At 46.8% G+C, this 14,729-nt stretch overlaps 1 protein-coding gene across 2 annotated transcripts; it reads left to right on the top strand.

The window, feature by feature from the left end:
• Window positions 1–12,907: 12,907 nt before the first annotated feature.
• Window positions 12,908–14,409, top strand: TBCC (tubulin folding cofactor C). Of its 2 annotated transcripts, XM_021716611.1 has the most exons (2): window positions 13,066–13,201; window positions 13,307–14,409. In XM_021716611.1, the coding sequence occupies exons 1-2, from the start codon at window positions 13,094–13,096 to the stop codon at window positions 14,081–14,083; spliced, it is 885 nt and encodes a 294-aa protein (XP_021572286.1). In that variant the 5' UTR covers window positions 13,066–13,093; the 3' UTR covers window positions 14,084–14,409. The 2 variants fall into 2 exon arrangements, with proteins under 2 accessions (XP_008064336.1, XP_021572286.1); XM_008066145.2 differs by having other exon boundaries at window positions 12,908–14,409.
• Window positions 14,410–14,729: the final 320 nt, after the last annotated feature.

Below are 14,729 nucleotides of genomic sequence, written 5' to 3' on the forward strand. Positions count from 1 at the left end.
ATAAATATCACTACCAGTTAGGACTCTAGAGTGCCGGGGCTGAGAACTTCATTTGTTCATTCCACAGGTAATTACTGAGAGCCTTCCATGCCAGACATGATGCTGGACACTGAGATAGATTATGGTATAAAAAATAGTAGACACAATCACAGCCCTCCTAGGGCTTCCAGTTATATGAGAGCTTAGCATTTGTGAAGATACCATTAATGTTACCTAACCATGAATATTTTACACACCTTAATCTGTCCAGTGAGGTAAGATTAGATCAATGGTGGTTCCCAAAGTTGAAGATTTCACAGATAGTAAAGCCTGTAAAAAAAGAAATATTAAAGGTTGGGCTCGGTGGCTTAGCCTATAATCCCAGCACTTTGGAAGACCAAGGCGGGTGGACTACCTGAGCCCATGGGTTTGAGACCAGCCCGGGCAACTTAGTGAGACCTCGTCTCTACAATAAATTGTTTTAAAAAATAGCCAGGAATGGTAGCATGCGCCTGTAGTTCTGGCTACTTGATAGACTGAGGTGGAAAGATCGCCGGAGCCCAGTAAGTCAAAGCTGGGGTGGACATGAATGTGCCACTGCTCTCCAGCCTGGGTGACAGAGTGAGACTCCGACTCAAAAAAAAAGAAATACTAAAAAGAAGGCCAGGTACAGTGGGTCATGCCTATAATTTCAGCATTTTGGGAGACAGAGGCGGGAGGACTGCTTGAGTCCAGGAGTTCCAGACCAGCCTGGGCAACATAGCGAGACCTTGTCTATACAAAAAGTAAAAAAAAATTAGCTGGGCATGGTGGCATGTGCCTGTAGTTCCAGCTATCTGAGAGGCTGAGACAGAAGGATCACCTGAGCCCAGGAGGTCAAGGCTGTAGTAAGCCATGACTGTGCCACTGAGCTACAGAGTGAGACCCCGATTAAAAAAAAAAAAAAAAAACCAAAACTAAAGAGAAAGAGGATATAGTCTCACAATACAGTTTTTAAAACTGTCAGTAAAAAATCATTATATATTCAGGGAGTCTCTCTGAGCCTGCTCTGGTTTGAGAGGCTGCTCATTAAAGAAAAAACATCATTAGATAGTCTTATTTTTTCCTTTTACTATAAGCCAGTTAAATTTTGCACTGATATTAAAGGAGTCCTCAGGGTTTACTCAGCACTGTCTTTTAAGATTCTTTGGGATTTGTGGGGTTTTTGTTTTAGCACTATTTACATATAAATTCTGCTCAAATATTCCCAGAATTGCAGAAAGGTCTGAGACCTAATTATAGGAGAATCATTAAAGGGCCCTTTCTGAGAAGCTCATAGAGTACACAGTGAATTCTGGCTCCACCACTGACCTTGAGGCCTGGGAAGTGCAAAGGACAAAGGTTGCAAAGGTCACGGGCTGGAAGGCAGAAGGAGCCTGGCAGTTGTTGAGGGCCTACTATAGATCTGGCCCAATACTTGGTACTTTTTCACATAGCACTTTATTTAACATCACAATAATCCTGAGAGAAGTATGTATTTCTTTATCCACACTTTATAGTTGGAAGAAACTAAGCTCAGAGAGGTTAAGTATCATGCCCAATGTCTCACAGCTGGAGTCACACAACTAATCAGAATTTAAACTCAGATCTGTCTACTCATTACCACTGCCACACCTCACTGATGGGAAGACATGAGAGAACAGGTGCAGAAATGTTTTAAGGGATTTGTGCACTTTTTGACATGAAAAGTATTTGAAACCATATTCAAAAGGCAATTTATACTGCTGACAATCTATCACTCCTAGAGTTGATGGCTTAGGCACCTCTCTCACTAGGCCTCTTTCCTGATTAGCTCAGCAATGCCCTCTACCCCTGGACTCCTTCTGTCCCTGAACCTAGAAACAGGAACAAGTCTTCTTTTTTTTTTTTTTTGAATTGGAGTCTCACTCCGTCGCCCAGACTGGAGTGCAGTAGCCGCTCCCGGCCACTGCAGCCTCGACCTGCTGGGGCTCCGGCGATCCTTCCAGCTCAGCCTTCCAAGTAGCCGGAACTATAGGCACGCGCTACCACACCTGGCTAATTTTTGATTTATTGTAAAGATGAGGTCTCGCCAAGTTGCCCAGGCGGGTCTCGAACCCGCGGGCTCAGGCAATCCACTCACCTCAGCCTCCCAAAGGCGCGGGATTACAGGCTGAGCCACCGAGCCCGGCTTTGGTCCATTTCTAATTACACTCCCAGGAGAAGTTTTGCTGCTGGTCCAGCTCTTCATCCATTAATGATGCACTTCACCTATTTAGCAAGCACTTATTGTATACCTCCTGTGTCCCAGCTGCTGTACAAGGGATAGAGTGTGGAATAAAACACATCCCTACTTGGAGGAGCCCAAGTCGCAGAAGCGGTACCTGTAAACAGATACTGACTTCCCAACCTGAAAAACACCCAGAACCTATGGAAGAGAGAACCCAGATAGGATTCCCAGAAGAGGAAGATATGTACAAAACAGGCCTTTCAGGAGGCAAGTGCCTTGTCATGTAGAGAAACAGATGTAGGATCAGAGGCAGAGGAACAAGGGAGCAAGCAGCATGTTTAATGGCCCCATCAGCTCTCTCCAAACCTGCTCCTCCTGGTTCACTGTCTTGGACACCGATATCACCACAGACCCAGCTCCCCAAGTCTGAACATTCTATAACTCTTGCTTCTTATTAATCACTGCATCCCATCTAGTGTCCTTCTAAATCCCTCAGATATTTCCCTTTCTTTCTTATTCTTACTCCCATCCTTGTAGTCCATACCATCATTTCTCCCTGGCTCCTCCAACAGCTCCAAACTGACATCTGTTTACTTTGCTCCATGTGAATCCACTCTGCACAGAGCATCTGGATTGATCGTTTGTTAAAGGGGAAAAAGAAGCCGGGCATAGTGGCTCACGCCTGTATTCCCAGCACTTTGGAAGGCAGAGGCTTCTGAGAAGATAGCCTGAGTCCAGGTGTTCGAGACCAGCCTGGGCAACCTGGCAAGACCCTGTCCTATAATAAATAAAAAAATTAGCCGGGTGTGATGGCGTGTCCCTGAGGTTACAGCTACTTGGAAGGCTGAGGTGGAAGGATTCACCTGAGCCCAGCAGGTTGAAGCTATGGTGGCCATAAGCATGCCACTGCACTCCATGCTGGGTGGCAGAGTGAGACTCCGACTCAAAAAAAAAAAAAAATAATAATAATAAAGGGAAACAAGAGGAAAAATAATGTGGTGCTATCATTATCCTGCTTAAACCCTTCAGTAGCTCCAGTGCCCTCAAGATTAAGCAAAAACTTCCTAACAGGATTTACAAAGTTGTTAGTGGGCTGGCCTCTGTGCCCCTTCTAACCTCATCTCTAATCTCCACTTCCAGCTTTGGTGTGCTTCAGTGCTTGATAGGGTGGCTTACAACCCTGGTTGTCCATTAGGACCACCCATGGAGCTTTAAAAAATCCTGATGCCAGCTGGGCACAGTGGCTCAAGCCTGTAATCCCAGCACTTTGGGAGGCCAAGGCGGGTGGATTGCTTAAGCCCAGGAGTTCAAAACAAGTCTGGGCAACACAGCGAGACCCTGTCTCTACAAAATAATTTAAAAATTAACCAGGCATGGTGGTACATGCCTGTAGTCTCAGCTACTCGGGAGGAGGAGGCAGAAGGATCACCTGAGCCCAGGAGGTCCAGGCTGCAGGTAAGCCATAAGTATATCACTGCGCTCCAGCCTGGGTGATGAGGCGAGACTCTGACTTGAAATAAATACATAAATAAATAAAAAGTGTTTCCTCTAGAATTAAAAAAAAAAAAAATCCTGATGCCAAGGGCCAATGCCCAGAAACTTGAAATTAACTACTCAAGGGTCATTAAGACGTTGTAAAGCCCCCATGGCACCAATGTGTAGCCAGAGTTGAGAACATCACTCCAGTCTGACATGTCTCTCTCAGCACATGCCCTGTCCCTGTTGCTAGAGGCACTGGAGCTCTCCTACTTCATGGTCATAAAGCCAGGGGTTTTTTATCTCTCTTGTTCACTGCTGTATTCCCAACACCTAGAACAGTGTCTGGAACACAGTGGGTGCTCCCATCCACAGTAAGGAAGAATGAATAAATGACCCTTTCTTTGTTAAATCCTGCCCATGCTTTAGGCTCCTAAAAGATAGCCCTAGCTGGGCGTGGTGGCTCATGCCTATAATCGCAGCACTTTGGGAGGCTGAGGTGAGAGGATTGCCTGAGCCCATGGGTTCAAGACTAGCCTGGGCAATTTGGTAAAACCTCATCTCTACAATAAATCAAAAAATTAGCCAGACATGGTGGCACTTGACTGTAGTTCCAGTTCTTGGAAGGCTGAGGCAGAAGGATCACCTAAGCCCAGCAGGTCGAGACTGCAGTGGCCATGAACTTGCCACTGCACTCCAGTCTGGGTGACAGAGTAAGACTCCAACTAAAAAAAAAAGCCTCAATTCAACTTGTCTGGGATAGGTTACTCTATGTGACCTCAGCACCCAAGACTTCCCCTACTGTAGTATAAATCACACCACACTGTAATTGTCTGTGTCTCTCACTTACCCTGCAAACTCTAAGGGAGCCCTGTGTGTTCACCGATACACCTGCATCATCTAGCAAAGTGCCTAGCATAGAGTCGGTACCGATTTTAAAAGTGCAGCATGAACACATGGAAGTGAATGGACACGGTATGCTGGGCAACAGCAAGCATGCTGTGTCTGGAGTATAGGCCACCTGGGAGATGAGGAAGGTGAGGTTCACTCCTAACAGGTGGTGAGAGGCCCAGCATCCACACTAGGAAGTCTGAATAGTATTAGACAATAGGGAACCAGTAGAAGCTTTAAGTCAAGTGATACAGTCAGCTTGAATTTTAGGACAATAAAGAGAGACCAAGCTGGGCAGGGTGGTTCATGCCTGTAAACCCAGCACTATGGGAGGCTGAGGCAAGAGGATTGCTTGGGCACAGGAGTTTGAGACCAGCGTGGGCAACATAGCGAAACCTTGTCTCTACAAATAAATAAATAAATAACCAGCTATGGTGGCATGCACCTATACTCCCAGCTACCTGGGAGGTGGAGGCGGAAGGATAGCCTAAGCTCAGGAGGTCTAGGCTGTGGTAAGCCGTGATTGAGCCACCACTGCACTCACAACTAGGTGACAGAGAGAGAGCGACAGACAGAGATGGAGATAGAGATCAGAGAAAGAGGAATAATTAATAGTATTTGTAGACTGGGCGGTTCAGTGAGAGAGAAGGAGATGCTGTGGCGGACTCTGATTTCCTGTCTAGAAGACTATGGACATGGTATCGTGAGCACGATCAGATGTGATATCATGATTACACAGGTGGTGCTGGAAGCTTGGACTCAGAAGCCAGACTGCCATGATTCCAATCCTAGCTCTACCACTTAGCCAGCTCTCAGTTCTGGGGAAGTTGGCTTCACTTCAGTTCTTCATCTGTTCAATGGGGATAATAATAGCATCCACCTCACAGAGATGTTGTGAAGACTGAATGAGGTAATACATGTAAATGGCTAGCCACTGCCTGGCACAGAGCAAATGACACATAAGAGTTAGCAAAACTATTTATATACAGCATGGTGGATTATCTGCAAAGATGGCTGCCAACAGCTCTTTCCAGCCCTCTACAGTGCCTGTTGCTCCACCCATCAAGAAGAGCAGTATGTTTCTCCTTCCCTTGAATCTGGGTTGGTTTTGTGATTTACTTCCACCAAATGAATGAACTAGAGGTGGCACCATACCAATGCAAGCCCAAGCCATAAGAGACCTAGTGGCATCTGCTTTTACCCCCTTGGAAGCCAGCCACCATGGAAAGAAGCTTGAGCTCAAATACTTAATAACATGAGTTCAAGTGAGAGACAGAGAGAGAGAGCATGCACATGTGAGAGAGCACGTGGAGAAAAAGCCAGGTGCCCACAGCCAGTATCAAGACCCCAGATGTGTGAGTGAAGCCATTGTGGAGGGTTCAGCCCCAGCTGAGCCCACAGAATTGTGAGAAATAATAAATTATTACTGTGTTAAACTTGTACGTTTTGGGGTGCTCCATTATACATCAGTAACAGACTTACGTATAGAAGAAAAAATGAGCCGGGCTCGGTGGCTCAGCCTGTAATCCCGCGCCTTTGGGAGGCTGAGGTGAGTGGACTGCCTGAGCCCGCGGGTTCAAGACCCGCCTGGGCAGCGAGACCTCATCTCTACAATAAATCAAAAAATCAGCCGGGCGTGGTAGCGCATGCCTGTAATTCCGGCTACTTGGAAGGCTGAGGCGGAAGGATCGCCGGAGCCCAGCAGGTCGAGGCTGCGGTGGCCGGGAGCGGCCACTGCACTCCAGTCTGGGTGACAGAGTGAGACTCCAACTCAAAAAAAAAAAAGAAAAGAAAAAATGAAGCCGGGCTCAGTGGCTCAGCCTGTAATCCCACACTTTGGGAGGCTGAGGTGAGTGGATTGCCTGAGCCCGTGGGTTCAAGACCCGCCTGGGCAACTTGGTGAGACTTCATCTCTACAATAAATCAAAAAGTTAGCCGGGCGTGGTAGTGTGCGCCTGTAGTTCCAGCTACTTGGAAGGATTGCCGGAGCCCAGCAGGTCGAGGCTGCGGTGGCCGTGAGTGGCCACTGCACTCCAGTCTGGGCGACAGAGTGAGACTCCAACTCAAAAAAAAGAAAAAAAAAATGAGACCACTGAGACTATAATGACTTCATTTCAGGCCGTCTTAAATATGAAGTGTTATGGATAGGAAATAGTTACATGGAAATGTCTAGGAAGCAGCTGGAAGATCAGGTCTAGGCTAGGAGAGAGACAGGGAGGAGTAGGGGATTCAAGAGTCAACCTGCACATGGACAGGACTTGGTATCCTGGGAGAAGGTAAGTTTGCCAAAGGAGAAGGTGAGAGGAACGAGGAAAGAGGTACCAGGGTAGATTTCTGACCTGGTGGGTATTTAAGGGATGGATGGGGATTTTATCAGGGAGGGACAAAGAACTAAGAAAGAACCAAGGAGCTAAACCCTTGCTTTGAGAAGAGGAGGTTATCGAACGCTGAGAAGAAAGAAAATTAGAGCATTCGCTTAGGTGGATTATAGGACAAAAGGTCCATTGTTTTAAGTTGAGGCAACTTGCTTGCTGAGAGAAGATTCCAAAAGAGAGCGATTCAAAGATCTTAAAGAAAGAGAAGTTGGCTGGTGGCTCAAGGTCCCAGGCAATGGAAGGAAGAGAACAGAGAATGTTGGTGGGGAGCTTTGCCCTGAGTGAGACAAAGAAGCGGGTCTTCATGGATAAAAGTGAGATGTGGGCAAGTGGGGGTCAGACCTGGCAGTCCTTTTTCTGTGAAGAGTAGGTAAGGTCATCTGCTGACAGGCAGTGAGGGCCTTAGGGACACCAATGTCAGCTTCTGAAGCATTGTATAGGGAATGCATGAGGGGCTGCAGGAGTTAAGCTCCTGACTCTTGGGAGAAGTCTCATCACAGGAATTCCCCACCTTCTGAGGGCGAGGCTACCAACATGAGTTCTTCTCTTCTGGCCTGCCCCAAGCCCCATCTCCTTTCCTTGAGCCGGTCTCTGGCCTAAATGGCCCCCAGGGAGGTTATCATTCATTCCCTCCTTCATTCTTCAAGTCTTTGGTTAACATTGACACCACCTCCTTCATTCTCCAAGTCTTTGGTTAACATCAACACCACCCAGTCCTACTTCTCTAGGCAACATACTCTCCCTCTTCCCACAGGGCTTTCAAACCTTCTGCACTTTTCAGATTCCTCCACCCACAACATATCAGTCCCCCTCATACCCAGCAGGACTCTCACCGTCCACTTTATAGAGAACACAGAAACCATCAGACTCATCTGTGAATTACCAGGCATATTTTCCTACAGCTGCACTCTCTTTCTGACACAAAAAAAGTGCTGATGCAGCATTTTAAAATTGTAGTTTAATTTAGAGGGGTCTTGATCAGCATTTTAATGCAATAACTAGAATAGATAATAGAGTCTATCACACATAGTAAGAATATTTATAGTTTCTTAAAACTTCTGTCTCAATTATTACACATCTGTTACTATGGGTTGATATCAAACAACACTGCAGTCTCCTATCTATGGCTAGTCTTTGTACCTGTGTTTTGGGTCCCATTCCCTCCAACCCTGCCAGGACCCTAATAGTATATACTTTATGTTTTCTCTCTCCTCTGCTGAAGCTGTCCTCTCATCTGGATCCTTCCCATTGACCTTTAGACATGCTTAAGTCTCTCTGGAAAAAAAACAAAACAAAAACACCTCACTGGCTTCCTACATCCCCTAGTTACTCCCACTTCCCCTTTCCAGTCAAACTTCTCCAAAGTCAATCTGAATTTGTCCTTAGTTCTGTTCCCCGACTCCTATCCCTTACCTCTTACCTCTGCAGCCTGTACACCTTACACGGCTCTTCACCGTCATCAGTGACCCCCACAAGCCCACACATCTAGAGGATACTTTCCACAATGTTCACTGGACTACTCCTTGTTAATTCCTACTCATCCTTCCAGTTTCAGCTCAGTCTCTCTCAAGCCTTCGGTGACCTTCTCAACAAGGTTAACTACTTACTAGTGGACTCCCCCATGCCTCTTTCTTTTATAATGATTATCCTTGTCACTGTTAGAATTTTACATGCTTGTGTGATTACCTGCCTAGATTAGGCCTCCTTAAAGAGGAGAGAGACTATGACTGTCTTTACTCATCTAGGCAGTCTTAGGGCCTCCCTGGCTTAGTGCTGGACACAGGAACAGATGTTTAGAAAAATAAACAGGTGCCAGCCTCTCTACCACACATTAGCGTGAAATGATGAAAAAAGTTCCAGAAAGTAAAGGGTGTTGAGGGGAGGAGAGAGGCAGGGGCAAAGGCGGAAGGAAGAGGCTGTGCTCTTGTCCAGCTTCCCAACAACAGGACATGCCTTCACAGCTGTCATCTTTCACTGTCTGTGCCAGAAAAGTCAGCGGCCAAGGTAGGAAGATTTGCCTAGCATTTGATCTTTTACATATAGGCTCTTTATGGAATGCTTTACATCCATATATATTCAATGCTTGCTGAAAGATGAATAGGTGATGCCTCCTTCTGGCACTGAACTACTAGAAAACAAGGCCTGGATCTGCTTTATTTGCCTAGGTGTGGCTGGCATCTTCCACCTGCACAGGGTCTCTGAAAAACCCCACAGAACACCAAAGGCCTTATTCCTTGCTATATAACCATACCCGAAAACTGTTTTACTTTGCCTAAATGCTTTCATTACTTGGTTATTTATTTCTTGGGATATAATTATAATCATGAGACTCCCTTTGTGACATTAAAAGATCAAATAGATAAAACAAGGATTTAAATTTTAACAATGTGTAGGCTTGCAACCAGCAAAATCCAAACTGCAGAAACTCTACTAAACAAATTATCAAGTTTCTTCAACCAAACAATCGGGAGAAGGAACCCACACACTAAAAGTGATTTAAAAGATACAATAACTAGACACATTGTATGGAGGTTGTTTGGCTCCTTATTCAAATAAAATAACTTTAAAAAAAGGAAATTACAGGATAATCAGAGTTTTGAAATGGATTGGAAATCTCATGGTGCTAAGGAAAAATTTTTCTATGTTCTTTTGGACTGTGATGATGACAATGTGATTATGTTTTAAAAGGAAAGCACAGGTAATAATTTTTGAGAGATATATACTGAAATATTTATAGATTGTGAAATATGAAATAATATAATGTCTGGGATCTGCCCAAAAATGTGTGGGTGGGGCGGGGAAGTGACTAGGGTTTTAGAAGAAACAAGATCGTCAGTTAGCAATTTTTAAAATTTATTATTTTTGATGCATAACTGTACATATTTATGGTACATGTGATATATTGATACATGCATTCAATGTGTAATGATCAAATCAAGGTATTTAAGATATTCCATTACCTCAAACATTGATCATTTCCTTGTGTTGGGAACATTTCAAATCTCCTCTCCTAGCTATTCTGAATAACACAATAAATTACTGTTAACTCTAGTCACCCGACTGTACTATTGAACACTAGAACTTATTCTTTTTAGGTAACTGTATGTTCATACCTTTTAACCACCCTGTTTTCACACCTACTCCCCTTCCTAGCTCTGGTAACTATCATTCTATTCTCCATCTCCATGAGATTAGTTTTTTTTAGCTCCTGCACGAGTGAGAACATGTGATATTTGTCTTTCTGTGCCTGGCTTTTTTCAGTTAATATTAGCTGGTAATTGCTGAAGCTGGGTCATGGGTATATGGGTCCTCGGAACACTGCTTGCATTTTATGTAAGTTGGAAATTTTCAAAAAGTTAAAGAAACTAAATCTAACCAAGAAATAGAATCATAAAGTATCTAAATCGTTGTTAAATGTTAAAGCCCATAACACCTTAGAATTCTTTCCTTTTTCGAGTTGTTTACAAGAAAGCGGTCCTTTGATTCACAAATCCTTTGAGGTATTATTGAAAGTAGGATGCAGAACTCACAGCTGCTTGCCTTTTGGCACACTTCCCCTGTAATGCATCCCCCTCTTTCCTTCCATCAGTACAGGCACTTACCTCTGACCCACTGGGCTCCATTTCAAGGATGCAAGCTGAATCCACTGCCCTCAAATGTCAGAAAGAGGATGCAAACACAGTGTGGCAATGCCAGCAGTTTCGCAGCCTTCCTACTGTACTAGAGCTCAGAAACATAGCTTTAGCTTTATGTCCATGTCTTGACCATTTATCTTGGGCTGCAGCTATGCTGGGGGCTGTGAAGAACTGCCAGGTCAATGCTTCACAATGACCACTCCCACTCATGCCTCACATCAGTCTTTGAAACTACCTCCAACACACTGGGTCAACTGGGTGACCTGCCAAGTTTTGTCCTCTAATGCTTTCTTCTCTTAAAAGTTTGAACTAGCCAACTTCAAATATTCAGAAACTTCCAAAGACTACTGGACTCCATGCAAAAATCTGTTGGTGGGCAGCTAACGACATTCAATTCCACTTGGGATACAGCCAACACTTACAACACCCATAGATTCACCATGCCTAATACACAAATGTTATCTCACTCCAGCTGCAACCCCTAAGTCCAATAAACTTTCTTTGGCTACAAACTTTCCTAATTTGAATGGGACAGTATCAACTGCTTAAAAACTTAAGAGAAGCAGGTCAGTTTTTTTTCCCTTCCCCATAGCAAAATAAGTCTTCTAAAACTTTTTTTGGTTAAATCAACATTTCATAAAATAAAGCAGCTATCGCATTGCTCTGCATGATTTGGACAAGATAACCAGCTATATTTCACTCACCAGTCTTAGAACCATAGTTTGAGAAGTAAACTTACCTCTTGGGAGAAAAAAAAAAAAAAAGCAAAACCAAAAGCCTTACCTTCTTTGCCCATAAAACAAAACTACTGAAAACGATGTATACTACAAGAATAATCACTGTTATTTTCTGGCACCCCCTTTCCATCGGGTGCACCCACGTAACACACAAACATGTAAGACTACCTTCTCTCCCTGCCCCTTCCCCCGCCCGCGCGAGGAATTTGCCACGTGGTGTGATCTGTGCTAACTCTTAGCAGATAAATACTCTGTTCAACCCACGAATTTGTGTGTGTGTGTGTGTTTTGGTTTGTTTCAAATGGGAAGGTGGGGGAGGGGCGTGAAAATCGGAGCTCAGTTTTCATTCAGATTTAATTTGATAGCTCTCATTTCCTCCCATCTTTCTCTGGATAGATCGGTGGAATTTCAAGTTTTCTGGGCAGTTTAAATACCCCAATTACAAAACGATGGAGGCCGGGAACGAGGTAGATAAGAGTGAAACCGAGGACTGGAAGGGCGGGCAGAGTCCAGGAGCTCCGCGGGGCCAAATGAAGCACGCAAGGCTGCGGCGCGCAGGAGCCCTGCGTCGCGGGTTCTCGCCCGGCCAGCTGCTTGGGGTTTTTATCAGTGACTACGCGGTCTTGGCTGCCCACCCACACCCTGGGTTGGTCCCGACTTTAGGCTAGGCCATTCACTTCCGGTAGCAAATCCCTCCCACCGTCTCCAGAAATAATGTACCCTTTCCCCCAACGCCTTCCCAAAGACCCACGGCCCTACAGAGAGCCGAGGAGCTCCGTGCTGGGGTCTCACCCCATCGCGGCCAGCGGCGCCCAGCTGTAGAGGGAGTGGCCGGGATGAAGAGGGGGACGGGCAGGGGAAGAAGAGAAAAGGGGTGTGGAATCTTACCCTCCCCTACCCCCACCCCTCCGACTGCAGCAATTGGCCAAGAAAATAGTAATCTGTTTTTAGACTCCCCCAGGGCACCTCGAACCTGATTGCGGAGAGGAACCCAGTTTCTCCCATCGTGGTGGCCCTCGCCTTCTCCCACCCCAGTAACTGCCTGCGGGGACCCTGGAGCCCCCAGGCGGCGCCGAACTGCAGTGGATGGGGGAAGGAGGGGGCGGGAAGGGTGAGGGTTATGGGGCGGCAGGAATGGGTAGGAGAAAGGGGTGGTGGAAGGGAAAAGAAAAAATCAGGCATGCAAAAGGCTCCCTAGCCAGCTGTTCCAGCTGCTGCTTCCTCCGGCGCGGGCCGGGCGGTGCAATATTCCCCCCCCTCCATCTTTCTCACCACTACCTGTCCCCTCAGCCCACCACACGCACACATTCCTCCCACCCACCCCCCCCAGTAGCGGATCTCCAGCCTGCTAGGGGGTAGTAGGGAGGAGCTGGGGGGAGGGGGAGGCCTGCGAGTTTCTAACCTTGTTCTTATAAACAAACCCACATGTGCAGCTGCCGCTGCTGCAACTCACCCCACAATCCCGGATATAAGTCCTGCCCCTTTAAGAGAGAAAAAAAGCTTCCCCCGCCTGCCTCCCACCCCACCCATCCACAAGGACCTTTGTCTCTCCACCCCCCTTGTCAGTCGGCCCCGCCCCCTCCGACTCAGAGGAACCAATAGGCGAAGAAAATAAGCCTTTGGTATGACGTCATTGAGACCGGCCAATCGCAGGGCGCGTTGGTGGGAGGCCTCATGGAGGGCGCGCCCGGAGGAAGGAAGGCGTGAGAGAGGAAGCTTGAAGTCAAAATGGAGACTGCCAATTGCTCCTCCGGCTCTGTGAGGAACCAAGACATGGGGTCCCAGCGGGACCTGAGCCTGGTGCCCGAGCGGCTTCAGAGACGTGAACAAGAGCGGCAACTGGAGGTGGAAAGGCGGAAGCAAAAGCGGCAGAACCGGGAGGTGGAGGAAGAGAACAGCGACTTTTTTGCCGCCGCCTTCGCTCGAGAGCGAGCCGCCGTGGAAGAGCTTCTGGAGGGCGGGGAGTCATTCGAGCGGCTGGAGGAGGCGGCCTCTCGGCTCCAGGGGCTGCAGAAACTTCTCAACGACTCGGTTTTGTTCCTAGCCGCCTATGACCTGAGGCAGGGACAAGAGGTGCTGGCGCGGCTGCAGGCGGCCCTGGCCGAGCGGCGCCGGGACCTGCAGCCCAAGAAGCGTTTCGCTTTCAAGACCCGGAGAAAGGCCGCATCGTCTATCAAAGTAGGCGCAGCTCCTGGTGCCCCAGCAGCTGCAGGCATCCAGGCCTCCCCGCTGCCCGGGAAGGAGGAGGGAGGCTTCGGCTCCAGCTGGGTCTGTGGCTTCTCCAACCTCGAGTCCCAGGTCTTGGAGAAGAGAGCCGACGAGCTGTACCAACGCGACGTCCTTTTGACCGATCTGAGCGACTGCACCATCAAACTATATGGCAATCCCAACACCCTGCGGCTGACCAAGGCCCGCAGATGCAAGCTGCTCTGCGGCCCAGTGTCCACCTCTGTATTCCTGGAGGACTGCAGTGACTGCGTGCTGGCCGTGGCCTGCCAACAGCTCCGCATACACAGCACGAAAGACACCCGCGTCTTCCTGCAGGTGATCAGCAGGGCCATCGTGGAGGACTCCAATGGGATCCAGTTTGCCCCTTACACCTGGAGCTACCCGGGCATCGACAAGGACTTCGAGGGGTCTGGTTTAGATAGGAGCAAAAATAACTGGAACGATGTTGACGATTTCAACTGGCTGGCCAGGGATGAGGCCTCCCCAAACTGGAGTATTCTTCCCGAAGAGGAGCGAAAGATCCAGTGGGACTAAGCAGTTGTCACTCTTTTCTTCACTCCTGCCAAATACTTCCCAAGTGGGACTGACCCCAGCTAATGGGACCCCGAAGTGTACTTATTGTAAAACATTGTGTATGTTTTCAGTATGTTTAGGCTTTTTATTGTGATAGGCTCCTACTTGTGATTCCATTAAATTCATGACAGGTATTAACACTTAAGGCATTTTGGTAAGTCTAGGAGCTTTTTATTTGGCCACAATAGTTTGAAGCAGTAAGGGGGAAAGAATGGTTGTTTGGTCTGTAATGATTCGTGGTACTTAAAACTTGTGACAATGCTTAATAAAGTAGGCCTTCAATTAAATATGTTTAATAAACAGATTCCATAAGGGCTCTAGTAGGAGCCAATTTATGTAGAAATATCAAACCTGTGCAGAGTTTTTAAATTGAAGGTTTTACTTACATAGGTGTTTTGCAGCGTTGTGATCGCAAGCCTCTTTGTTTTTCAGCTACAAATTAGCTTGGGCTTCCGGAATCCAGCTACTCATTGACTTGTTTGGGTCCAAAGTTTTGGCATGGACCTTAAGGGGCTCATGAGTCTTACCAACTGTAAGGCCAAAATAATTATAGCTACCAATTTTTTTGTGTACTTAAATGTCATGGACATCGTTTTAAGCACCTTAC

The sequence above is a fragment of the Carlito syrichta genome, unplaced genomic scaffold, assembly GCF_000164805.1.
Source record: "Carlito syrichta isolate Samal-C Ts95f unplaced genomic scaffold, Tarsius_syrichta-2.0.1 Scaffold308847, whole genome shotgun sequence".
Classification (NCBI taxonomy): Eukaryota; Metazoa; Chordata; class Mammalia; order Primates; family Tarsiidae; genus Carlito; species Carlito syrichta.

What these genes read in the sequence shown, in the direction of transcription:
- TBCC (XM_008066145.2), top strand. Translation starts at nt 13,049, where the DNA reads ATGGAGACTGCCAATTGCTCCTCCGGCTCTGTGAGGAACCAAGACATG.